General features: G+C 54.5%; 10 protein-coding genes across 10 annotated transcripts; 5 read left to right on the forward strand and 5 right to left on the reverse strand.

Annotated features, from left to right (window-relative positions):
• Positions 1-376: 376 nt before the first annotated feature.
• On the reverse strand, positions 377-4,561 carry G647_08810 (uncharacterized protein; the record flags this gene model as incomplete). Its single annotated transcript, XM_008733117.1, has 2 exons — positions 377-972; positions 1,063-4,561. 2 exons carry the CDS (start codon positions 4,559-4,561, stop codon positions 377-379), a joined length of 4,095 nt encoding a protein of 1,364 aa, XP_008731339.1.
• Positions 4,562-5,644: 1,083 nt separating this feature from the next.
• Positions 5,645-7,561, reverse strand: G647_08811 (uncharacterized protein; the record flags this gene model as incomplete). Its single annotated transcript, XM_008733118.1, has 3 exons — positions 5,645-6,928; positions 6,986-7,375; positions 7,472-7,561. The coding sequence occupies 3 exons, from the start codon at positions 7,559-7,561 to the stop codon at positions 5,645-5,647; spliced, it is 1,764 nt and encodes a 587-aa protein (XP_008731340.1).
• A 1,745-nt stretch (positions 7,562-9,306) lies between these two features.
• Positions 9,307-10,845, forward strand: G647_08812 (uncharacterized protein; the record flags this gene model as incomplete). The annotated part of the gene is made up of 2 exons (XM_008733119.1): positions 9,307-10,366; positions 10,424-10,845. 2 exons carry the CDS (start codon positions 9,307-9,309, stop codon positions 10,843-10,845), a joined length of 1,482 nt encoding a protein of 493 aa, XP_008731341.1.
• Positions 10,846-10,910: 65 nt separating this feature from the next.
• Positions 10,911-11,591, reverse strand: G647_08813 (uncharacterized protein; the record flags this gene model as incomplete). Its single annotated transcript, XM_008733120.1, has 1 exon — positions 10,911-11,591. One exon carries the CDS (start codon positions 11,589-11,591, stop codon positions 10,911-10,913), a length of 681 nt encoding a protein of 226 aa, XP_008731342.1.
• A 360-nt stretch (positions 11,592-11,951) lies between these two features.
• On the reverse strand, positions 11,952-13,635 carry G647_08814 (uncharacterized protein; the record flags this gene model as incomplete). Its single annotated transcript, XM_008733121.1, has 2 exons — positions 11,952-13,488; positions 13,541-13,635. The coding sequence occupies 2 exons, from the start codon at positions 13,633-13,635 to the stop codon at positions 11,952-11,954; spliced, it is 1,632 nt and encodes a 543-aa protein (XP_008731343.1).
• A 502-nt stretch (positions 13,636-14,137) lies between these two features.
• G647_08815 (uncharacterized protein) lies at positions 14,138-14,792 on the forward strand (the record flags this gene model as incomplete). Its single annotated transcript, XM_008733122.1, has 3 exons — positions 14,138-14,253; positions 14,307-14,639; positions 14,693-14,792. The coding sequence occupies 3 exons, from the start codon at positions 14,138-14,140 to the stop codon at positions 14,790-14,792; spliced, it is 549 nt and encodes a 182-aa protein (XP_008731344.1).
• Positions 14,793-15,242: 450 nt separating this feature from the next.
• G647_08816 (uncharacterized protein) lies at positions 15,243-16,283 on the reverse strand (the record flags this gene model as incomplete). The annotated part of the gene is made up of 1 exon (XM_008733123.1): positions 15,243-16,283. The coding sequence occupies one exon, from the start codon at positions 16,281-16,283 to the stop codon at positions 15,243-15,245; it is 1,041 nt and encodes a 346-aa protein (XP_008731345.1).
• A 1,124-nt stretch (positions 16,284-17,407) lies between these two features.
• G647_08817 (uncharacterized protein) lies at positions 17,408-18,151 on the forward strand (the record flags this gene model as incomplete). Its single annotated transcript, XM_008733124.1, has 1 exon — positions 17,408-18,151. One exon carries the CDS (start codon positions 17,408-17,410, stop codon positions 18,149-18,151), a length of 744 nt encoding a protein of 247 aa, XP_008731346.1.
• A 1,411-nt stretch (positions 18,152-19,562) lies between these two features.
• Positions 19,563-20,675, forward strand: G647_08818 (uncharacterized protein; the record flags this gene model as incomplete). The annotated part of the gene is made up of 1 exon (XM_008733125.1): positions 19,563-20,675. The coding sequence occupies one exon, from the start codon at positions 19,563-19,565 to the stop codon at positions 20,673-20,675; it is 1,113 nt and encodes a 370-aa protein (XP_008731347.1).
• Positions 20,676-22,470: 1,795 nt separating this feature from the next.
• G647_08819 (uncharacterized protein) lies at positions 22,471-24,650 on the forward strand (the record flags this gene model as incomplete). The annotated part of the gene is made up of 5 exons (XM_008733126.1): positions 22,471-22,581; positions 22,629-23,363; positions 23,431-23,537; positions 23,597-24,129; positions 24,190-24,650. The coding sequence occupies 5 exons, from the start codon at positions 22,471-22,473 to the stop codon at positions 24,648-24,650; spliced, it is 1,947 nt and encodes a 648-aa protein (XP_008731348.1).
• Between the last annotated feature and the right edge of the window lie 898 nt (positions 24,651-25,548).

The following is a 25,548-nucleotide window of genomic DNA, read 5'->3' on the forward strand; positions in this document are numbered from 1 at the left end:
GTTATCAAGCTGCCTCAGTCGAAGAGTTGGTCGTGTGGAAGAAGCCAGACTGTCGCGAAGTATCCAGCATGCGCCTCGGTCGAGATAACGCCGATCTTCAGCCTTGCGACGTCAGCCTTGCGTCTTCAGCCTTGCGTGGGAGCCTTGCGGACTAGTCAATTGTAGAAGTCTTAGTTGTTCTACAGTACCTGAACCACAGTACCACTCATCGCACCGCCGGAGAGCATAAGACGCCCACTCCGTCGCTAGTAAGGAATACAGGAGGATAGTTACACGGCAATCTAACATAAGCTCATGACATTCATTGGTAGCTATGTTGGCTTTGCCAGTTCCCCCCGGACAATGTAGACTGCGTTACCCTCAGTCGCTGGACGAATCAATAATATTTCGGATCAGAGTCCCTCTTTCTGGTGAGAAGCGTCCTCTTCCCAATCCCGCTGTCCTGCGATACCTGCTTTGCTCCCCTCAGACCCGTCTTTCGACTCGCGCCACTATCATCGGACTTTCTGTTCTTCCTCCGTCTCAAGGTGAAATCGCTCTCACCGTCATCCTGGTCCTTGACCGAGCTCTCAATAGGGCTCAGCGGGTCGCTCGAAAACGTAAGGTCGACGACAACCTGGCTGTTCGTAGGAATCTGCGAAAGTCTCGGTTCTCTCTGACTTTGCGACTGTTTAAACTCAGGTTGGCTGGAAGGCGGCAATTCGAGGCTGCTTGGGGGAGTTGGATCCCGTATCTTTCTCCTCGATGCATTACTGCTGCGAAGCGACTTTCTTGCTGCTCGAGATGGCGGTGGCGATACAGACTTCTTCTTGGTCGATCGTGTACTGGTTCGTCGGCTGCTCCTTCGGCTCGACCTGAAGTCGCTCAGTGAAGGCAGATCACTGTCCTCGTTGAGGCTGCTATCATGGTAGGAAGAGTCGTTGCCATCGTAGCCAAGTCCGGCTAAAAAAGAGTCCTGTGGCACCGAGGACCCTTCATTGTCGGGGTTCATCGTTTGGGAAGAGATGAGGTCCGAGACGACCTGCGGTAGCGGGCTGTGCTCGATCTCGTGTTCCCTGGGACCAGAGGAATCTGTCTGCGCAGAAATGGGGTGCTCTGACTCCAGCGGAAGGGACGAGTACTTCCGCCGGGTGACTTTACTTACGTCCTCGTCGACATCCAGATCGCCAGCCCTGTCTGCAACTTGTTCTTCCCTTGCTTTCTCTCGCCCTGCGTCTGTAAAAGAGAGATCGACTTCCACAGCGGGCGACAGCTTTTGTGCATCTTGGTGAGAGCTGCTATTAGTGGTGCGAGCAGGAGCCGAGGAGCCAATGTCCATCTGTGATATGTGAGGATACTCCACAGTCGTCTGTGTGGGCGTATACGGAGATGATGTCGCTGGTATGGAGGAAACTCCGGCATCGGTAGGGTCATCTTCAAAATTGAGCTCGTCGTCCACCGCTGATGACGGCTGCTGGTCCGACGAGGTGATGATGACACGAGGCGATCTCGTCCGGAATCTGTGGGCATACTTTCCTTGTGCTTGTCCCTGTGTGTCGTCTTGTCCCTGTGCATTTTCGGAATCGTCGGCGGCTGGATTCATGATCCGCTGCAGCAACTGCTCGTCCAAGGCCGACTCGAACCCGGCCTCTTTGATGATGCCATTGATCTCTCGTTTGCGAGGCGTATCGATTGTCTCCGCTGCCATGACCGGCTGTTCGTTCGCACCAGTCTCAATACTTGCTTGCATCTCAAGGCGTATCTGCGTCTCGATCTCTTGTTCTTGTTCTGCAGACTCGGGAACGACAACTTCATCGTCATCCAGGGATGGGATTGCTGCTTCGCCTCCGCGTAGGCCCACCATATTGCTGCTGTCTTGCACTTGAACCAATGAAGCTTTCGATGAAGGCTTGAGGAGTTTCGGCTTAATCATGCTGGAATAGGAGATATCACGGATTCCGTCATCTTCCTCTGCGTCCTCTTCTACAAGCTCAAACTTGCCATAAACCCTCTCTCCTGTCACTTTATCGATCTGTGGGTTCTGCGAGCCGAACGAGCCTTTCTCCAGTTGCAGGTGCACGACACCGTCTCCGTCTACATGCGATACTCGTCCAATTCGATAAGGAGACACTGCAGGCTGATAGTTCGTCGAGGCATCAACATGCAATTCTTGGTACGCAATCGTCGCGCCAGGGAGGACCTGTTCCTGCTCGAGCGCAGGGAGACTATCAAGTTCTTTCTCTGTCGGCAATTCGTTCGCATCCCGGTTCACCATTACTGAAGCTTCGGTAGCCCCTTTCTCAACTGGGTCATCATCGTAGTTCAGCGTTGCCACATCTGGTGCCGCAACTTGTTCGTCTTCCTGCTGACGATGACCATTTCTGCCTTGATAATACTGACTCTGGTCACGCATTTTCCTCTTGTTCTTGTTTGATCTCGCCCAGCCTTGCTGGAAGGGGAACGGCGGCGGAGGCAATACACCACCAGGCTCCTCACATTCAACTGCTGAAATGATCAATTTCTCCATCCATGAATCATCATGTTCCGCCGAGGTAGTAGACTGAAGAGTTTGCGACACAGTCCTAATGTCTTCCTCCTCCGGTTGCCTGGGTTGCCGAATGCCCTGTGACAATTTCTCTATCGCCTTTTGTCGTTCTTCAGCGGTCCTGGGTGCTCTCACTCCAAGAGAACCTAGGATCAGGCGACGACTACTAGCTACGTCGAGCCTAGATCGCCTCGGGGCTTGCTCCATGATCGACGGCAAATCGACTTGCAATGTCTCGGGAAGTTCAGGTACTGCAGACACTCGCTCTGCCGGTATATCATCCCTAGGAGCTGCCCCCTCACTGATTCGAGGATTCACGTTTTCCTTGTTGTGCTCAGCTACTGCTTCATCAGTGCTCATCTCGTCGTCTCTGTTCACCAGTGAAGCGTCCTCGTTTACCACCACGTCTGTCTCATTGGTCACGATAGCTCGTTGCTGTTCTTGCTGCTGGCCTTCGAGTTCTTCCCGCGCCAATTTTGAATCGTATTCCGCTAGGGCCTTGAAGTCCGCATGAGGAGGGAGCAAGCCTTGCTGCTTCAGGGCATTCAGCCTGTTCCTACGTTTTGCCCGATTGTTGTTCATATGGGTTCTGCGCGTTCCTTCAAACGGTATGCCGCCTGAAGTGGCAGTGGTTGCCGGGAGCTCTGGCACCTTCACTTCTTTTCGGTTCGTCTCGAGAGACTCTTCTTCAGAGTCTAACTGGGATTCGGAAGAAGAGACTGATCCTGATTCACTAGTGTCATCCGAATCAGAGTCAGAACCAGAGTTCGATGTCGTGTCACTGACCTCGTCGTCGCCATGGGTATCAGAACCTGAACTGGAGGTTTCGTCCTCATCAACGCCAGTTTCGGAGCTTGTAATGAGGTTCAACGCTCGACGCTTCGCTTGCTGCATGGCAATTTCGTCCATTGGGCTGTCAGCATCAGAGTCCGACGAGGAGGTGTCCGTGGCAGACGTTGCATCTGAATCGTCAGAATCATCTTCTTCGTCTTCGGGGATATTCTTCATGCGCCTTCCCTGCTGCTCAGCACTGATCTCATCGAGGATGCTGTCTGAACCATCGTCTTGATCTGACTTTTCGTCCGAGACACCATTTGTCTGAACATCAGCCGTCCCGAAGACCAGTCGTGAGGAACTGGCACCGCCAGTAGAGAAACCTTCGAATGTCTCTTTTTCCAGCTCGTGCTCGCCATCATCTTCGAGAGGCCGTTTCCTCTTTAGCTGGTTCTCGAGGACCTGGTTTGCAATAGCGAGGTGGGAGGCTCGCTCCACCTCAGCCGCATCCTGGAGAAGCTGCGCGACTTCCGAGGATAGATCCCCGACCTCTGCTTCGCCGTCTAACTCAGGCTCGTCCTCCGAATCGACGTCGGCATCGTCAAACTCTTCGCGGACGGTGATCCGTCTCCGAGGCTCCTGAGCTCCGGCCTCCTCACTATCCACATAATCGTCGTCATCCTCCTCATCTTCGTCTTCATCGTCGTCCATAAATTGCACCAGTGCGCCAGGATGGTCTTCGTCCTCATGTCCCGCAGGTAGAATGCGCCTGAGATCCACCTCGGCATCCAGGGTACTGTCCTCTCCTGCGAGCAGCCTCCTCCGCTTCCTTGGTGGGATGAGTATATCGGGCCGTTGGATCTCCCTCAACCACTGCTTCCCAAAAGGCACACCATCAAAGAGATGCCTCCCATCTGCTGTGATTTGGTGCCGTTTGCCAAGCCTCCTCACTCTGATGTCCTCATTGCTCAGGGCCCGTACAATGACCTCGTCGTTCTCTCTCAAGACCGATTCGATAGTCTGGAAATGCAAGCATTCATATGCAAGTTCTTGGCCAGCCTTGGCTGCAATCTCCACGGCATAGTCTTCTAGACCCCATTCGCCATCGGCAGACTCGAGAGGAACAATTTCATTGACGTCTAGGAGGAGGTCGGCAACCGTAGCGGAGGGGGACTTGGTGCGCGAGGCCGGGCCTGTGCCTGTGGTGAATATGATTGGGACAGGCGGAAGGGCATGTCGCTGGATGAGAAGCCGAAGCCGCATAGTGGGCGACAATGCACTGCGCACCCCCCAACCAGGTGGTATAACTCAGTATCAGCTGTGCAATGTGAACACGAGGACATTGAACGTGGGATTCGAAGGTCCAGAAACTTGTCGCGTCTCAGCGCGAATCGGGACAAAATGTGACGCCGCCCTATCGTCACGTGCCCACGAGGGTCACACAGATGAGGGAACATCCAGAACTATCGTCTCTCGCTTCGTTCACCTTGAGCCAGTATGTGACTACACGCTTATGGACCGAGCCGAGCTCGACTACGAGATTTCCGATCTGCCTGTACGACTTATACAAGATTGACAGGGTATTTCCGCATACGGTGCAGGTAGATCTCGACGTAAGAAGGGGCCTCGAGAGTCCTTGACGTTACTTTTCTGCCTATAGTAAACTACACGGGGGCCGCACAAGGGCACAAGTGCTGACTCACAGTATACGACAGCTCGACCACGCGCAGACCCATTTTCTTGTTTCGACGTCGGAGATAGCTCTCGCGGGGCTGTCCGGTATATGCACCAGCTTGACGGATCCTTCCGTGAAGGAAGCTCCCAGACCAGCTCCTGGATGATGAAGAGAGGATGAGAGACTCTAGATTTGTACACAGATCGTGACGGCCGGCGATACAAGCCAACTATCATCCACCATGCGGATGCTCTTCGCCCCAGATCGACATCGCTAGGTTAGGCTCGACTTGAACCCGGAGTCCCTTGGCAAAAACGACCTCTGCCTTCGTGTCAGCAGTGCCAGACTCTTTCTAAAGCGCGGTTCTTACTTTGGCGATGGGTGATTGTATCATTCACACCTTCCAATCGACCTCCGGTGCATTGCAGATCGAGGAAGAGGTGATGGGCATAGATGGTCTTGCGAACTGGGACAATTTCGTGCGCTCGTATTTCATCACTGTAGGAGAAAGCTAACTGTGTTGCAGAATGCCTGCGCGAAAACGCGTCCTCCATAGCCGGCAACGCCTATCCCGTACAGCGCATCGCATCGCCCATATCCTATTGTATACACTGGAAATGTCTTTCATGCAACGCTAATGGACATTAAATGAAACAGACAGCCACTCCAGCCTAAGCCGTAGTGAGAGGAGCCTTTGTGAACCCGGACGGGGTCGACGGTGACTTCGGTGGCGTTGGTGAAACCTCGCTGAACGCGATCTGCACGGTCATGCCGGCGAATTTCGTCTCCATGTCGGCTAGTCTGCGTTCCAGGTCGAAGACCTTCTGCTCCAGGGAGTCCACATTGCGCATCTCGCGTACGACAGCAGCGGCAATGGCTGTAGCGTCGTAGTCGTTGGTCCCCTTCTGAACAGGCACGGGGGTTGCCTGGACGGGGGACCGTGATCGTGAGGGAGAAAGGACCTCGGAGCTCTTCTTCCTAGGGATTGCAGGACGGGCCACAGGCGCGAGAGCAGCTGATGGTGGGGCCCCTGCAACAGGTGAAAAGGCAGCCACAGGGCTTGCTGCGGCGACGGGGGCGGTAGGCGCAACGGGCACAGGAGCATGCGTGTAGACTACCTTGTTCCCATCGATCTCCGCGAGGAACTTCATTGCCTCTTTCCTGACATCATAGCCGAAGAAGAATTGGCAAATCGGCGGGCTGTGTGGCATCGACCCCACGGGTGGGAGCGGGCCAGAATAGTATTTCCGGATCTCGGCCTCCTGTTTGGCATAGTTGGCGGCAGCTTGTGGTCCCGGCACGACAGGGTCGGTCAGAATCTGTGTAGCTGATACACGAGGGAGGCGGAATGCCTCAAATTGGGCAAGACGTTGCAGCAGTTTCTGTGACGGAGGGGAGGAGACATCGCCGGTGGCGGGCACGTCGGCGAGGAAGAGTTCGAGAGCAGCAGCATCTTCGATGGACGACGAGACACCCTGTGCGTGCGTCAACAGCATGGGATGGCACGCATCGCCGACCAGGACAGCCTTGCCCCTTGTCATCTTGTTGAGCGGATCCCGCTTCATCTGCGTGTAGACCTTGACTTCGGGTGACTTCAAGAACATCTTCTTGACAGCAGGATGGAAGCCGTCGAGGACTTGCGCCAGTTCTTCGTGGGTGGCGGGGAAATTCCAGTCTTCAATAACGACGTCGTCTTCGCTGGTCGCATGTTGCCCAAGCTTGCGATGGACTGCCAGAACGTTGAGGATCTCGTTGTTCCGGCAGGGATAAGTGACGGCCATAACGCCCTTGGCCGGGAGGGCAGGGGCCCAGAACCCTGGTGCTTGATTCTCGAAAAAGAACTTCGTCTCGTCATCCGCAAGGATATCCTTCATGGGAATGAGGCACCGATATGCTGTTTGACCACTGCGCTTCATAGGGATCACCTTCCCAGTGATCTTGGCATTGAGACGGTCCTATCGACAGGTTAGCGACACCGGTCACGCGGAAAAAGCCTGGACGCGAAGACTGACATGCTGGCCGTCAGCAATGACAACCAGATCCTTCTGCACCTTCGTCCCGTCCTTTAACGAGATGACTCCAGTGTCAGGATCCACATCCATGACCTGATTGCCGAGCCTGATGATGCTACCAGCTTCTTGGGCTTGCTCCCTGAGGCGTCGGTGCATATCGACTCGGTGATAGAAGAACCATTTGTTGCCATAGAGCTGTTCCGCATTGGCGAAGTTCAGCGTTGGGGCCATCGGCTCCAGGGTGTCACCCTTGGGTCGACGGACTTGAATATTCTCAATGCCGCCAGCTTTGACGCAGTCGAAGCCCCAGTGCTGCAGGATTCGAGTACCATTTGGTGTGATCGACACAGCGGCACCATTTTCATTCTTGAACTGAGAGCGCTCGAACACCTACATAGATGTCAACAGATCCGATCGCCTACGTGCAACAACCGGAAACAAGGACGCTCTTCCGAGCCCTCTAGCGACAGAATCATTTCCACTAACCTCGACGTCATGCCCAAGTCTCCTCAGGGCAATCGCAGCAGCGAGCCCGGCAACGCCAGCGCCACAAATCCCAACCTGAAGAACTGCCATACTGAGATATGGGGGGAAAATTGTTCCAGCTAGAGCCGTGTTCAGGAATTGCTCAGAGCGAGAACAAGTGATCTAGTAGCGCGCGACGGAAGACAAAGATGTGCTGAACAGGCACTTTTAGGGAATTTGAATGATTTCGCTCAAGGACCCCTTGGCAGATACTCCGTACCTTTCGCGCACACGGGCCTGAGCAAGTTACTTATAATAACCGTCATATACGAGCACCCGAATATCTGCGTGATCTGAACTTAAAGGAGTTCCGGGCCAAGAGCAGTGGTTTCTCCTGGTTAGTGGCTTCGACACTTGGCTGTCGCAAGGTGGTGTGGATAGCAAGAATGTAAAGCCATTCCTTCGTCCCCCTGACGCCTGCAGTCAGCTATTTGCTTCTAGCCCAGACTTTCCAATCGAGGCTCGGAGACTTGTTATCGATTCGACGCGAGTAAGCGTCAGATTGTGCGTGCAGTCAGCCCCTACCGAGTAGAACTGGATGAGAAGCAAACCACGCGCAACCAATACAGGAAGAGCCAGAAAGTGGAAATAGGAGGAGCCCAGAAGCGAGTTGATTTCAAGCCACCCCAGCATTTAGCGCTGGTGGCGCACATCCAGGAATGGTCGAGAAAGCCCTGCCTTGCAGAGCCGAGGCCGTCCTAGTGAGCGTAAGGCTAGGCGATCCCGGGGCCTGAGTACTGGGGTACGTACCAGGACAGCAGTAGTAATCTTCCGAGGATCCTTCCGCTGATGGTCGCTAGTGCTATACGCTTGGTTTGCTGACCTTTGAAGAGCTATTCGTTCAAATTGATGCTTGCTCGACGACCCAACCCAGGAACTTCTGATGATCGGTTCTGCGCAACTGCGCAGTTGCGAAGATGTGCGGACAGTGTGGCCAAGTGATCCAAGCGTGCCCAAGGGAATGTGTCGTCAGCTGAAGAAAGACAGGGGAGCGCCTAGAACTTCGATAGTCGGCCGATAAGTTCGCTGCGGATAAAGCCAATCTCCACGTGGAGGACTTGGGAGAACGGTTCTGGCGCACGGAGGCCCTTGGCTAGTGGCGCCCGCTGAAACCTGGGACCAGTGCCAATTTAAAGGACGCCTACCGAAGGCTTAACGCCCGGCGCCATTTCACTGAGTGACAATCACAGTAACATAGCCCGTCAAAGGCCGTATAGGCTTAGAAGTAAGTCTCGGGCTGAAGTGTGTTGAACAAGATTTGCGACCGAGCATGTCCCTGACGATCGCGAGCACCTGAAAATGCAACACGAGGTATAGCAACGGTGTGTCTGTCGCAGAAAGCTCGGTCGGACTATCGGATGCAACTGGCGTTCCTGAGTTCGACGACAAACCCGCTGATCGCGATGCATCTCATGTTACTCCAACGCAGGTCTCGGAACGCTGTAGCCCTCGGCCTCCTGGACCTGGAGACGAGAATCCTCCTCTTCCCCCAATCCTGCCCCGCATAAGAGCTTCCGTCGCCGTGCCGGCCTCCTCCTCTCCAATGTGGGGAAGCGAGGTTGACGACGTCTCGAACAGCCATATATGTGAGTGCGCGTCGGAGAGGTGTATAGGATCGTAGGTTTGACGACTAGGACCCGCGCATTTCGCCTTGCCTCCTCGCACCTTTCAAGACCCAACGAAACGAGTATACCGTCTGCTGAGCTCCGGCAGCAGTAGCAAAGAAGCAGTCAGGCTCTCTTGAACCATACCTTCAACTGAGAAGACGCGGGCATTCTCTGCCAAGCTCACTCATCATGGCGCCCAAAACACTGAACGACCTGAAGCGCAAAGACCTCTTTCAGACAAAGGGTTACATTGAGGAATCCTGGGTCGACGCCACCTCCGGCAAGACCTTCGACGTCTACGATCCAGCCACGCTCGACAAGATCGCCACCATCCCCGAAATGGGCGCCGAAGATACCGAAAAAGCCATTAAAGCAGCCCATGAAGCGTTCAAGACATACAAGAAAACAACCCCCCGGCAGCGCGCAAGGTGGTTGCGGAAATGGAGTGACCTCTGCCTCGAACACGCCGATGATCTCGCATTAATCCTGACCCTCGAAAACGGCAAGACCCTGACAGAGGCGAAGGGCGAGGTAACGTACGCAGCCTCGTTTCTCGAATGGTTCGCCGGTGAAGCAGAGCGCGTCCACGGCGAAGTTGTCCCGGTCGCAAATCAAAACCAGCGTATCTTGACGTTCAAACAGCCCATTGGCGTAGCCGCGTGTCTGGCACCGTGGAACTTCCCGATTGCGATGATTACCCGGAAGGTTGGGGCTGCTCTGGCGGCGGGCTGTACCACGGTGTGGAAGCCTGCAGGGGAGACGCCGTTGAGCTCACTCGCTCAGGCCGTTCTTGCGCACGAGGCTGGATTCCCCAAGGGGAGCATCAACGTCATCACCACGCTGAATCTTGTCAATGAGGTCGGCGAAGCGCTATGCAAGAGTAAGTTGGTGCGAAAGTTGAGTTTTACCGGAAGTACCCGCGTCGGAAAACTGCTCGCCCGGCAATGCAGTGATTCCCTCAAGAAACTGTCCTTGGAGCTAGGAGGAAACAGCCCATTCATCGTATTTGACGACGCCAAGCTTGAGACGGCAGTGGAAGCATGTATATTGGCCAAGTTTCGCAACTCGGGGCAGACTTGTGTGACTGCAAACCGAATTTTCGTGCAGAAGGGCATTTACGACAAGTTTGCTGAAGCGTTGGCGACGAAAATCAAGACTTTGAAGGTTGGTCCGGGCACCGAGGATGGTGTGTTTGTGGGACCTTTAACACACGAGCGCGCGGTGGAGAAAGCGTTAACTCATATCAATGGTAAGTTCGGCTGGTGTGAATGCGCGAATTCGAGGGTGAGAGCTGACCTCCATGCAGATGCCAAAAAACACGGCGGTCAGGTGGTCCTGGGTGGAGAACCACTGAAGGATTTCAAAGGATACTTCCTGCAGCCGACGATCATCAAAGGTATGAAACGTGAGATGATAACCACTCGCGAAGAGACCTTTGCTCCAGTGGTCGGTCTCTACGAGTTCGACACCGAGGAAGAAGCCATTGACATGGCTAATGACTGTGACGTGGGCCTTGGCTCGTTCATCTGTACCGAGAACATTCCGCGAGCATGGAGAGTGACCGAGGCCTTGGAAGTGGGCATGGTGGGTGTGAATCTGGGCCTCCTGAGTGCCTGTGAGAGCCCCTTTGGAGGTGTGAAGGAGAGTGGGTATGGTCGCGAAGGCGGCCGTCAAGGGATCGAGGAGTATCTGAGTGTGAAGTCGATGTTGATCAACGTGGCAAACTAGGCATTGCAACGTCGATGTCATTGACGATGCTCGAATGACAGCTCCTATGTTGAAGCTTCCCTGGTTTACTGTTTCTTCTGCTCATTCTTCTCCACTTCTTTCTTCGCATTACTGCCCTTCAATTCCTCGTAGAAGAGCATAGCATATCGCGCCAATAGCATGATACTGATTGCACGGTTCTTCGCCTCAGGGGCTTCCCTACCCTGGGTCGCGCAATAATGCACATCAAGCGCAATCCCAGCTCCAAGTTGCATCCACCCAGTCAGCGGAAGGATGGGCCGGAAAGAAGAAACTCCGCCAAAGTAAGAGTACATCCAAAAGTGGTGGAAGCAGTTAAGGAAGGCAAAGAGATGCCAGTCGGAAGCGTTGAGAACCCGAAAATAGGTCAGGAAAGGCGTGGTAATGTGGTGAAAGGCCATATGAGGGCCGATTTCGGTTCCAGCGGCTACGAGGTTGAAGACATCGGCGTATTCGTAGAACTTGGAGAGGTGGTAGAAGTAGGCCAGATCGGAGCTGTCGATGCCGTCGAGCTCAGAGAAATGGAAGACGTCGTTGAGGATGAGGTAGGCCAGTGCAAGGGAGAAGAGTGCGTAGAGTTGACTGTTCAGACGAGTCAACGGTCGTGCAAAACTGAGAGGCCCATTGCGAGAGACGTAGCCTCGTAAAATGCTCCATAGGAAGACGAAAGGTCCCGTTGTCAAGATGACACTTTGCAGTGAAGTAAGAGGCCTGTCTTCCAACCCCATGATGCGACACTGGATCAATTGATGGCAAGGTCAGGATCAGTTTACATCTCACACCCTCAGTGGAGCATCTGGCGAATAAATGAAGATGACAAGAGGAGAGTTAAAAGTTGGTGAGAGGAAGTCGAGAAACGAGTGAGAGAATTGGGAGGGCGCCATTAGGCTGACTGCAGGTTGGCCGCTTGTAACGCAGCTTGTCGCGCAGCCTGCAGTCGCTGATGACGGGATGCATGATGCAAGAATATTGTGCATGAACTCGTACAATGTACTTGAGAACGACTCCTCTAAGCTATCCAAAAACATGGGTATCTTCGCTTTCAATGCCGCCCAGAAACGCCAAATAATGCTTGTCTGAAATTCTGCTCAAAATTCCGGTTTGACAATAGCCCTCTGACACAGCACGGCCACACGCTTGAAGAATCTCCGCCATTCTAACGGATCCCCGGATGCCTTCACAAACAGAACTCTGACCAATGGCTGCTCGTTGGCCTCTGCCTTGACTATATCCATCGCGATAGTACCGCTCAAAGGACAGCCTCGACTATCTTGCCCTTTCACTTTGATCGAGCAATCGGAGTCTTGCGCTGTGGGTTTAGGTGAGTTTGACGGAGGCATTTCTAGCTGGCTTAGAGCCTCAGAAATGTACGGGGCAAGCAGATCCAGCGTTCCTTCTGAATAGAACATCGTCATGCGTTCAGATGGAAGGACGTCGGCAAATCGTCGAGCCATTTGTGTTCGACTTAGAGGGACAGTGGGGTTTGATTGGAACTGCGACATAGATGGCTCATCCTCAAGGTACTTCGTGGTTGAGATTGACTGCGAGGCGATCGCAAGATCAGCTACCAGCTGGGTACTTGTCATAGACGGATGCTTCGGCCGATCCCAGTCGAACAACATGTCTTCTGCAGGTGTCACTGGTTGTGTCGAAGCGAACTTGGAATTTACGTCTTCGTCGATGTCCATAGCTTCCATCTTCGTGCTCCTTTGAGTCCCCGCAAACGGGTCTGCATCGAAATTGACTCGGAGGGATTCGAACATGTTTGTAGCCACGGCAATGGGATCTATGAGGCGTCCTTTCTTGTCGATGAATTTGTTGGGTCTCGTGAACCAGGGATGCCGACGCACGTCATCCAGTGAGAACCGATTCCTCACATCGACTCTCATCATGCCGCGAAGGAGAGAGAGCACGTGATGAGGTAGACCTTCCCACAGCTCATCTTCTGGTTTGCCATTGCTCTGGACGTATTCGCTGAACTCGTTCAACCTCCCATATTCATCTCGGCCTTCGACTGGTCTGCTCCAGGGAGTGTTTCCCGCGAGCAAGACGAACAGGACAACACCACAAGACCAGATATCTGCCATGTCAGCGGCGTAACCGGTTCCCTTTGTTCCTGCCTGTGTGCTGCAAGACAGCACTTCAGGAGCGACATAGGGTGGGCTGCCACACAGAGTCGTTGCGAGCTTCCTCTTGCCGTGATATTCGAAAAGGGTGGCCATGCCAAAGTCTGCAAGTTTGAGGTCCCCATCGGCCGACAAAAGTACATTTTCAGGCTTAATATCTCGGTGGGCCACGCCTTTCTCGTGCATGTAGCCGATGGCGCTGACGAGTTGGGTGAAGTAGACATGAGCGATGTCTTCGGCGACACCCGCGTCGGCCTCGATTTTGTCGAACAGATCTCCTCCTTCAGCGAGCTCCATTGCTATCCACACCCACGCCGGATCATCACCATGGTCGTAGAATTCAATGATATTCTTGTGCTCGCCGATGTGTTTATGTAACGAGATCTCCATCTCGAGTTGTTTCTGCTTGATCCTGCCATATTTTTGAGCATAGGTTTTGTTGATAAACTTGACGGCGAAGACGGGGGCTTCCGTGTTCAGAGGAGCGGCTTTCTTGATGCTGTGTGCCACGTTAACATACCTTTTCAGGCGACCACATATTGTCCACCTACCATGCATATGCACCTGAGCCGATTGTGGGTGAGACAATGCGAAAGGGTACCTGTGTCGGCAGAGGTGCCAACTGAGAGTGAGGTATACCGTTCATGGCAAAGACTCGAGGGTCACTTCACAGTCTCGAGGAGCAACAATGAAGTTTAAGCACTGAACATCCGTGAAACCATGGTGACTGGTCGGCGCGCCCTGTCGCACACTGACGCGTGGTAGTGGCAGAGAATTGGCTGTGCGAACCCGAGCAGTCGGTGCCGACGTCACTCTAGTTAAGATGTTACTGCGGCGACTCGCGCTGGACCCTTAAAGGTAAACAATAGGCCGTCCCCGACACTTTACGCCGCAGCTGCACGCGACCACATCGATTTATTATTCATCACTCACCTTCACCTCACTCTCGGTTGATCTACTTTTTGGAACCAGTGCCATTCATCCATCTTCATCTTCATCTTCATAAGCTCGAGAAGTCGCGCTTGCGTCGTGCTGCTGGTCTGTGACCTGCTGCGTTGAAGTCGTCTGGGCCATTCTTCCGTTTTCAGCATTCCTCTACCGACCAGATCCCTCCCGTTTGCAATCACAGTTTAAATACCTCTCCAGCCATGAATTTCTCTCTGGAAGACTCTCAGAACGCTGCTCCAGGACTGCCTACCATGGCTGAACAGCACAAGCTCAACGTTGCCACTCGAAAAGCAGACACCCAAAGTGTCACCAAGCGGTGAGCTCGTATCTCTGCCACGAGGTCAAAGCACGGACTCACACGTTTCGCAGTCTCCAATCTGAGCTCATGACGCTCATGATGTCCCCTACACCCGGTATATCCGCATTCCCCGACGCTGATGGGAACATGCTGCACTGGACTGCCACCATCGTTGGTCCCAAGGACACACCCTACGCAGACCTCAACCTCAAACTTAGCTTCGAGTTTCCTGCCAACTACCCTTACAGTCCTCCGGTGGTACTCTTCAAGACGCCGATTTACCATCCCAACATTGACTTCAGCGGCCGAATATGCCTGGACATCTTAAAAGACAAGTGGAGCGCGGTTTACAACGTTCAGACGGTCTTATTGAGCTTGCAGAGTCTCCTGGGTGAGCCAAACAAGTATGGCATTTCCGGTCGTGCAGGAAGGAACAGATGCTGATCTTCAATCGCAGTGCCAGTCCATTGAACAACGAGGCCGCTCAACTCCATCAGAATGATGCCGAGGAATACCAGCGAAAGGTGCTGGCACGTCACCAGGAGATTGACGACTGAATCTCGACGCAGGCATGAGATACACGACCTCGGCTGTTGTTCGGAGTTTCGAGTTGTCATATCTGCATTATACCCGAGCCTCTCCTTGCGTTTGGTAGCGAGCGTTGGATGCCACTGCCAGCCGTTCTGGTCTTCGTCGAGGCGATTGCACATCTCGAGAGCGGGTCCATCCTGCAGCAGGAGGTAGGCAGACGCGCTCCGAGGGACAATTCAAGAATAGCGAAGGTGTCCTGGCGCTGGTTTTGGAGGGAATGGGCATTCCATTAGACAAGTGGTATCAGCACACCTAGACATGCCAACCACGAACTGTATATCACGTCGTCGACCCTTGGTCTTCAACATTATCATGTCCGCTTTCATTCTGTGTGTATACACGCAACCGGTAGATTCTGCGCCACTGTGGGCTTCGTCGCATGACATGACAATCATGCCGTGGTTACGGCTCATCTCCTACAGCTCTTGCTGCACCACAAACCGATTCGTCCCATCATCCAGACCCTCAAACAACTCGACTCCCCATCCCTTACTCGGATTATTGAATCTGGTCCTCTTGTCTTGCTCCATGACCAGTCTCATTTCCTCCTCGGTAAAACTCACGTTCAGACTACCCAGATTCTCTATGATCCTGCCTTCATGGACGCTTTTGGGGATGACGATTGTGCCCCTTTGCCGTCCCCACGCCAGGATTGCCTGCGCGGGCGTCACATTCTTCTTGCTGGCGAGGTCTGTCCAGAATGAGTCCTTCAGGATGGGTGGCAGGTCGGGGTATTTGTTGTCGTACGTGGGGTTCATATTCGCAAGCGGGGAATATGCGATGACCGTGATATTGTTTCGCAAATGCCAGTCGACAAACTCCAGCTGTTGGAGATACGGATGTGTCTCGAACTCGTGCGCAAACGGTCTGATATCAGCCTTGGCCAGCAGATTATCAAGTTGGCGCGGCGAGAAATTGCTGACGCCGATGTAGCGCGTGAGATTGGCTCGCACGAGGTCCTCCATGGCGGACCATGTGTCGTGGATAGAAGTGTCTTGGTCAATCACCGTGCGTCCGTCCTCTTGGTCTGGGAGGAAGGCCACGGGCCAGTGCATCAGGTACAAGTCGAGATACGGGATCTGTAGATCCTTGAGTGTCTTTTCGAGCGCCGGCCGCACGAGCTTCGGTTGGTGATGGTCATTCCATAGTTTGCTGGTGACCCAGTACTTATGTCGAGGCGGGGAGGTGCTGGAGTTGAGCGCCCTGCCGACGTATGCTTCATTGCTGTAGGCGGCTGCCGAGTCGAAGTGGGCGTAGCCGGCCTTGAAGGCGTCTTGCACGGCGTTGCTGGCGTCTTTGTCCTTGGAGTTCCACAGGCCTAGTCCGACGGGTGGGATTTCTGCAATGGGCTTTTTAAAAGAGCATTCGCGGATAGGGGATTGCTCGGCTGGGGCGGCAAGGTATCCAGGCAGAAATATTGCCAGCAGGGTGGCGGTTGTCAGCATTTGCCGAGCCATTGTGATGAAGTCTTGGTTCGTGTTCAGCATTCGAGCCTCGGGAAGTTGCTGTGAGGACTTGTAGAGCCACAACAGAGAACCGAATGAGGGTGAATGTGTCTTACAGACAGAAGGTCGTCGTCAGCGTTGCGATAGAGAAGCACAAGTCCGATACACTCGATGGCGTCACCGTCGACAACTTGGAGTTGAACCATGCGGAGAAGGCACCGTGGGCATCGAGCATCGTTAGCCAGGAACCTGGACAGCCCGGAGACGACATCCGCCAATAGCAGCAACGGGTGACATTTCCTGATCCGAGGATTCCAACGGGCCCATTGCAACGAGTAGATCAGAGCCAGAGCCAGAGTCAAGAGAGACAACAATTCCTTGACGCTCGCCTCTTACAGTTGTTCAGCGAGGCACATTGCCCCATCATGCTTGGCCATGTGTGAGCTCAAGGAGTCAGAGTCAACGACCGACTCTCTGCGATCCAGCCCCATGGACTGAGCCCCAAGGTCCCTCCTTTGACTGAGCGGATCGTTATTTCAGTCTGCGGAAACATCCCGTTCAAGAAATATTGGATGGAGTGCCTGTTAACGCATAGAGGCCGGGTCATGAGCACACAAGATTCATTTCTTCCCAATCAGTAAACCTTCCCAATCCGGAGTCACAGTCCCGTTGAGGAAAGGGTTGTCCGACAGCTTATGGCTCGGAGAGTTGTTCAACCGTTTCGTCGAGTCCAATCCATTCGCCGACGTAGCAGCAAATAAGGCGTGCCCATCGGATAATCATGCAACGCGCTCGAACTTCTGTCCGATCTCACGGCTGGACTGCCAGAGCCTCACCTCTCCGATCTGCTTCATGTGCGCAAGGCCACTCAACCCAGCCCAGCTCAGCCCTGACCACCATGGTTACAGTGACAGGCGGTCGGAGGCACAGGGGTTTGTTACCGCAATCGTGTCGTACACGCGGCTTTGAAGTCACGGAATAAGATCCATCTTCATTCCGTGTATTGCTTTGGCAGAAGAAGGGATTCAGGCAAGTCAAGATATAAACCCCTGCTTCGTCTCCGTGATGTCCTCAACACCCATCTACGCGTCCATCAGTGTCCAGGAGTAAGTACAGAAACCACCAGGTCAGGCAGCATGTCTTCTCCATTCCCATCCCTGCCGGTTTCGCAAATCACCATCCCTTCCAACCCCCTGATCAACGCCGCGTACGCCTACGTCAAGGAGAACTGCAGCGAGTGCACCCTCAACCACTGTATACGCAGCGCCGCGTTCGCTCTCATCCTGCAGAAGAAGTTCCCACCGTTCGCAAACACCCCTGACCTCGATACCGAAGCTGTAGTTTTATCCACACTGCTGCACGATCTGGGCTGGGCGACCACCAAGGCCCTCCTCTCCAAGGACAAACGGTTCGAAGTCGACGGCGCCAACATCGCTCGTGAATTCGTCACACGCCAGGACGGCAAGTGGGACAAACACCGTCTCCAGCTCATGTGGGATAGCATCGCGTTGCACACGACCCCCTCCATCGCGCAGCACAAGGAGCCAGAGGTCTGTGCCACTCAGTTGGGCATCATGGCTGATTTCCTCGGCCCGAATCTCCCGCTACCGGGCGCTCCCATCACCGTCGACGAGTACAAGGAGATCATCAAGGCATTCCCACGCCTGGGATTCAAGGAGGAGCTCAGGGGCATCATGTGCGGTCTGTGTCGAGACAAGCCGGAGACCACGTATGACAACTTCGTGGGCGATTTTGGCAAGATCTACGGGCTGGACGGGAAAGGCGGGGGCAAGGAGCATTTTACCAAGGCATGCGAGGAGAAGAATACCGTGAGGATGCTGGAAGGCGCATTAACTGCTTGTGAGCAGTATGAGAACTGATTGCCAATCTGTTTTACCGTCTATTCGCGTCGAGTGCGCAGGTGCGGGAACACCTAAGGACGATGGCGTCTCAATAGCTGCCTGCCATCTCGAAGCACGAGTCGCCATCCTTCCGCCCCATTACTTGGTGGCGCATTCCATCTTAACTACTCCAGAAATTCCACTCATCAACCCAGACCAGAAACTGTCCCGTCAAGGAATGACCTCGTTAGACTGACACATCGCGCAATAATAGACCTGCACAATGGGGTAAGAACTTGTCAACAGACCTTTCGGGCCATACATAACCTAGGAGGGCCTCCTTGTCCCTGGTCCGCCCACACCCCGCCATGTGATCTGACTCGGGTATGAGATTTCTTTTCCTGCCATTCTTGTGGACTGAAGGAGGTATATACTAGTGATTGATCTGTGAAGCGAGAACTCTACCGGATGAGTTTTACAAGATTATCATTCCATGGTCACGGAGCTCAATGACCTCCGCCACTGGCGAGTGGTTTGTTGGGGGAGGGAAAGGGTGGCGTCCCTCAGTCAAAACCCAGACCCAGACGAGCCGCCGTCGGCCAGATTTATTCTTCAAGTACTTCGTACAAAGGAGATGGACGACGAGCCGCCACATCTCCTTCTAGCATCTACAATGTTGCTGAGCAAACAATCCGCTCAGGGCAGCGGCGTACCGCGGTTTGAACCTCTTGCTACGAGGGCATCAATTAAACAAGAAACGTGGTGACGTCTAAATTTAGGGTGCAGGGCACCAACAGCCCCCCGTCTCCTGACATCTCCACGGCAGCTTGCCCCATAAAGATCCTCATCGGCATACCCAGACGCACCAGGACCGAGTACGCAAGTGGGAATGCTCTGTGGTACGAGTACGACAAAGCTACTGTATGATCGTCGTCCACAAGGCGGAGCTGGAAGCACCGTTGGAGGGCGATCCCTATTACTTCTTCCCCGTCACCAACGACATCTCCCATCCCGTTAGTCATGCGGCGATTCGCCGCCCATCGGCATGGTATCCGGACTCTGATCACAGAGACACACACCGTAATCGCAGTAATTTCCGACTGAAGCGAGCAGGATAAAATTGAACGGCACTGCACTTTTCTACGACGACAATACCGAATCCAGCAGATGGGAGCAGACAGCATGGTTGTCGACGAAGTCGAAAAGGGCGAGAGCCCCGAACCAAGCAACGACCCTCGTCATCGGGACGAAGAGGGAGGTCGTGGTGCGAGCGAGCCGGGAAATCTCTTCAAGCGAAGTGCTTTTCGTGCTCTGGTCCAAGACTTTAGTCCAATATGGTACGCTTTCTGGTCCTGAGCACGGTTCTTGGAAATGAGAATCGCCTCCTCCCCCGATGTGCAAAGCAATACTGTAAGTAACGCGTTAACTCTCGCATAGGTTTACATGGTGCATGAACGCTGGTATCCTGGGCACATTACTCCACCAGCTCCCATATCAGTTCCACGGTCTCCCCGTGCTGTCGACCATCTTCTTCATGCTCGACCTCGTCTTGTACATCTTCTTCTCGGCCATCTACATCCTGCATTTTGCGCTCTTCCGGCGGCGGGCGTACGACGAACTCGTCAACAGTGTCGCCGACTTGTGCCTCTTCCCCTGCTGGTCCATCGCGTTCATGACGCTAGTTTCGTTCGTCGCGCTCACAGTGACCCACGCGTCGTGGGCGGGCCCCGGATTCACGATCCTCGCCTGTGTCATGTGGTGGATCGCTGCGGCGTGGGTGTACGCGATGCTGGTCTTTGCCTTTGTCATCCTCATCCAGAAGCACACGATTCTTGACCGCCAGTTGCCCACTCTGGTCATCATCCCCGCCGTCGGGGTGGCCACGCTGGCGGCCATCGGCGGCGTCATCGCCTGCTTCGCGCACGACATCTCCGCGGGCCTGGCCGTGCCGATCATCCTCATGTCCATCTGCGCCGTCGGCGTGGGCATCATCCTCGGCATGATGCTGTACACGTACCTGTTCCACCAGCTGTTGGCGAAGGGCTGGCCCGCGCCGCCCCAGACAGCCACGCTGTTCATCCTCGTCGGGCCCGTGGGACAGTCGGCCGCGGCGCTACAACTGATCGGGCGCGCGGCCGACACGTCGGGCCACTTCGCAGCCTATGGTAAGGGATTCCTCCTGGCTGGGGACGCCGCCTACTCGCTGCACGTGGCCTGCCTGTTACTCGCGCTCCTGATGACCGGCCTCGGGGCCGTGTGGCTGGCTTTTGCATTCTGCGCCATGATCGACCGCGCGTACCACAGGCAGCTGGTCTGGGCGCCGACATGGAACGCCGTCATCTTCCCGACCGCCACGTTGGCGACGTCGACGCTGCTGCTCGGCTCCGAGTTGGACTCGCCGTTCTTCAGAGTCGTCACCGTCATCCTGGTCGTGTTCCTGGTTTTGGTCTTCTTCGTCAATGTGGCGTTTACACTGCGCGGGATATTCACGGGCCAGCTCCTCATTGTAAGAGACGACCCGCGCGCCAAAGGGCAGCTGGACGAGAGGCCAAAGGCTAGCTAGGGCCGATTAAGGAAGACCTTCGAGTCGTGTACCTGCATTCCTTCTTGTGTTCGCCGTCCTCACTAAGTTACTTGATTGAGTGGAGCGCGTATCAGCAGTCATATACGTGTTGCCCCTTGGTCAGATCCGCGCCGGCCTCTCCGCGAAAACATGCAGCGTCACCATCGTAGCGCCAGATAATATTTACTGGCAAGACAAACGCATAGTAGACTGGTGGCCGATCTACAACCTTAAGACTAAATGCGACGGCCACGATATCGCCCACAGCCGCCGTCCTAACTTGACAGCGCTCGACCCTTGACTGACAGGGTTTCAGGAGATATCGTCCAGCGGAATGTTATCGTGCCGTGTTCGACTCCTGTATGGGAAGAAGCTCTACATGTCTCCTGCGCAAGGAGCGGCCTTGGAATGGCATACAACCATGATTACAGAGCGACGTACCTTTCTAGAAGACGCTGATATCCACCAACAGTACTGTAACTGTAACTGTAACTGTAACTTTCCCGTCCTTCATCGGCCAAGTGTTCCAGCCTCCCACGACATGCCAAAATCTTACCAAAGGAGCGCAAACTCGCATTTGATAAGTGGCACCGCGCGTCTTATGTTCGTCTGATCTGAGTACAGGGGGAAAAGCCAGACTCGGTGGCGCGACATCATTCGATGTGATGCGCAAAGTGGCTCTGCGCGGTTTGATGCGGCCGCGCGGAGCGGAGAGGAGAGGGAGCGGGTGAGGCAGTGGCGCCGGGCAGTAAGAGAGATATTCCTCACTGATCAGACTGCATGTGTCGGAAAGGACCGAAGTAGAGCTGATCAAACAGCAGCTTATTGTTCTTCTACTGTAGCCAGTCGGTAAAGTCGGTCGCTCATCAGCGCGGAAAGATCGTGGCCAGCATTTACTCAGTGGGTGTCAAGTGGCGGGCCCTGTGGAAGAGTCACGGTACGGGCAAAGACACCGACGGTCTGGTCCAGCTTGTTGCCGGTGTGTCGCGGCCGCTATTAGTTAGAACTCGATAAGCCTTAGGCAGGGCCCGTAAGCACGCCTAAGGCCAGGTACTCGAGGTACTTGGGTAGTCGCTTTTAGGCGCCGGTTCCAGTCACTGCTGCAGGCCGGGGATTTCCGCCTGGGTCACAGTCCAGCACTGGCCTAAGCACCATGTCATCCTGTTTTCGCCTGTCTTGGCCTGCTGCCAAGATGCCCACGACGATCTGCAATGACCATATTCGGTCGGAGGCTATCATTGAGCTCCCCGTCAAAATGATTACTGGGTACTGATCAGCGACAAAAGGGATCGGCCTAGCTCACAACTCCTTCTGCCGCAGCTGAACGAAACGGCGCGACAGCATCGTCCCCGTGCCTTGCCCTTGGTCGTGCTGACTCTGCCGTCAAGAGGAGGCAAAGGTAGGTCGAGAAAGTGAAAGTGAAGGCATTCTCTAGGTGATTCTCGAAGCGGTGGTCAGCCGCCGCGTTTGATCCCAGGAACAATGGATACCTTTTTCCCAACGAGACCACAACTTACTACGATATACGAGCATTGCTACAGCCGAATCTCCGACCCAGCAACGTCGACAGATCTTTCCGCTGCTTACTGTGATACCGTGGGAATATGCATGATATGCATGATATGCATGTTGTGGGTCGGTTTGCGCTCAACCAGTCGCCCCTTGAGTCTCAGCTGGTACGCGGTTTAAAAGAGATGTCGTTCTCGAATGAATCGTGTTGTCAGCCTAGTTGCGGTGCTGTGAGCGTGTGTGCTTTCTCCCCTTCTGACGTTCCAGGTGAAACTTCCTTTACACGATGCTCGATATCGTCCGAGACGCGCCGGTGGGCCAGTTTCTCCGCTGGGTCACGAAGAATAGGATACTTCTGTACCCGGAGGAGAAGGAGGGCTTTGTGCCACCGAGATTGGTAAATATGCTTCCCTCATACCCATTTTGGCCATGGAGGTAACAAAGTTTCCGCAGGACTCTGGTGCACCACTCGAGAGGGCTGCTCCAGACCTCGAACAGTCCGGGTCCGAGTCAGAGGAGCCCGAGAAGCCCGTGCTTGAGCCTGAGAAAGACGATGTTCAGAAAATGGAGCCGGCTGAAGGCTCATCGACGCCACCACTCATGACGCGGGACGACGAAGAACCTTTGTCCCTAACAATCTCGCGCCAACGCAGCCTCCCGTGGACTCAGAACCGTCTGTCGCTCGATCAGCAGCTTGGACTGGAAAAGACAAAGAGTAAACCAATCTCCCTCACCAAGTCTGCCGATGGATTTATTCTCGTCGACTGGTATACCACCGCCGACCCAGACAACCCGCAAAATTGGTCCCAGGGAAAGAAGATGTTTGTGCTGGTGCAGGTATGCCTCTACGCCTTCGCCATGTATGGTGGTTCCAGTATCTACGTCGTCAGCGAAGGAGGGGTGATGGCGAGATTCGGCGTCAGTCAAGCAGCATCAGCACTGGGCCTGTCCATGTATGTCGTCGGATATGGGCTTGGACCGCTCCTCTTCGCACCACTCTGCGAGATCCCGGCTATCGGCAGGAGTGGCGTTTACACGCCTACTTTCACGCTTTTCGTCATCTTGTGTGTGCCGACAGCGGTGGTCGACAACTTTGGTGGTTTGCTGGTGCTTCGGTTCTTGCAGGGATTTCTGTGCAGTCCTTGCCTGGCGAACGGAGCTGCGTCCATTGGGGATATGGTGAGTTCCTGTCTTTCGCATCCGACGCATGACCTGTCAAGAGGCAAGCTTGGCCTAACTACAACAGTTCCCCCTCCAACTGCTCGCTCTTTATCTATCTTGTTGGACAGCAGCCTGCTTCTGGGGCCCAGCCCTTGGTCCCGTTCTGGCTGCCTATTCCGTCGCTGCCGAAGGGTACGCCCCATCCCTCCTCCGCTTCCATCTCTTTGAACGATGCTGACGGTGAAGAATAGATGGCGATGGTCATTATGGGAGCTCCTCTGGCTCTGCGCACCAATTTTCGCCGTCTACCTGATCGCCTTCCCAGAGACATCTGCACCAAACATCCTGCGTCGACGAGCCCAACGTCTTCGAAAGCTCACGGGCAGGACAGATCTGCGCTCGCAGAGCGAGATTGACCAAGAACACATGAAGTACTCGGCGGTTTTCTGGGACGCCATCATCAAGCCCATGGAGATCATGATCAAAGATCCCGCCGTGGCGTACACCAATATATACAGCGCCCTCGTGTACGGCGTTTACTACTCATTCTTCGAGGCATTTCCCCTCGTCTATGTCGCCATATATGGCTTCAACCTCGGCGAGCTAGGCCTGACCTTCATCTCGATCGGCGTGGCCACGGTGCTCGGACTCGTCATCTACGTCCTCTACCTGGCACTGTACCTGGGTCCGGACATCGCCAAGCGGGGTCTGCGAGCGCCAGAGCACCGTCTGGTACCTGCTCTGTTCTCTGTTTGCTCTTTGCCTGGGGGCCTTTTCCTGTTCGGTACGTACCCATACTCCGTGTTATTGACCATTCACCGTATTCTGACAGAGCCGTGTCCAGGCTGGACGTCACGCCACGGCGTACACTGGATTGTGTCCCTCATTGGCGTCGTCATCGTCGTCATCTGCAACTTCATCACCTTCCAATGCATCTTCGTCTACCTCCCAATGTCGTACCCTCAATACACGGCCTCGTTGATGGCGTCCAACGCGCTCTTCCGCTCGCTCTTCGCCGCCGGCTGCGTCGAGTTCTCCAGGCCGATGTTCAAAAACCTAGGCGTCGGACCTGGCAGCAGTCTCCTTGCCGGCCTGGGCATTGTCGGCGTGGTGGGCATGTTTGCGTTGTGGATGTTCGGCGCCAAATTACGAGCAAAGAGCAGGTTCGCCGTCGTGGGTGGAATCTGGGCGGAGAATTCGGCCCTGACCACGAGCCAAACCCCGGAACCGCAATCGCAACCGCCATCGCAACCGCAACCGGAAGGGCAGGGGTCGGTAGGTGACGAACAAGGAAGGCTGAGCTGACCTCATCCCGGATACGACCTGATCACCAAGCTCAGACAAGCATTCTGTACCGCTCGCTCCGTCCGGCAGTATGCACAGCGTCAGAAGGGACCATAGCCGGGGGTATAGCCGGAGATTCCATAATCATCTACTGCCCCCTTGTGGGGGAAGGGAATACCCCTGGCGAGCATATTACATACATACGTACTTGCCGTATACGAGGCGGGTGGACCGTGCGTGTTGTGTATTGTGTAAGAGGACCGGGTGAAGCTACCATTTGTGTCCAGCACACTTTGAAAAAGTAGATTACCAGAGACCATAGACCATAGACGAGAGATACCCCTGCGATGGCGAGAACATATTTCTGTCATTAGCATCTACATGCATGTGTTTTCAAAGGTGTGTTTCCAAAGGCGTGATTCGTGAGCAGATTCGGGACCATCGCCAGACTACTGTTGGGTGACTGTGGTAAGGCTGTGTATATACCGACTTGTAGGTATCCCAGCCCAGCCTAGCCCAGTCCTCCATAACGTACTCCGTTTGTGTTTGAACGCAGCAAGATGGCCACTCGTACAGACACTCACCGGAGAGACGAATAAAATAATGGTTGATGTGCGTGGACCGAATTATGCCAGTGTAGGCCAGGGTAGGCCAGGGTATCACCAGGTATCGCCACATGTGTACAGTACATCGCTATTCCCACTGATTCCTCGATTATGTACTGTCCTTCCCACACAGTTCTCCCTATAGTACTAAGTACTACGTACCAAGCACGGCTGTAGCACTGCCACACACTGCCTACTTCCTCCTGTTCCTGCTCCTACTCCTGCTCCTGCTCCTACTCCTGCTCCTACTCCTGCTCCTACTCCTGCTCCTACTCCAGCTCCTCCTCCTGCTCCTCCTCCTGCTCCTGCCCCTA

The sequence above is a fragment of the Cladophialophora carrionii genome (assembly GCF_000365165.1).
Source record: "Cladophialophora carrionii CBS 160.54 unplaced genomic scaffold supercont1.8, whole genome shotgun sequence".
NCBI classification, from domain to species: Eukaryota; Fungi; Ascomycota; class Eurotiomycetes; order Chaetothyriales; family Herpotrichiellaceae; genus Cladophialophora; species Cladophialophora carrionii.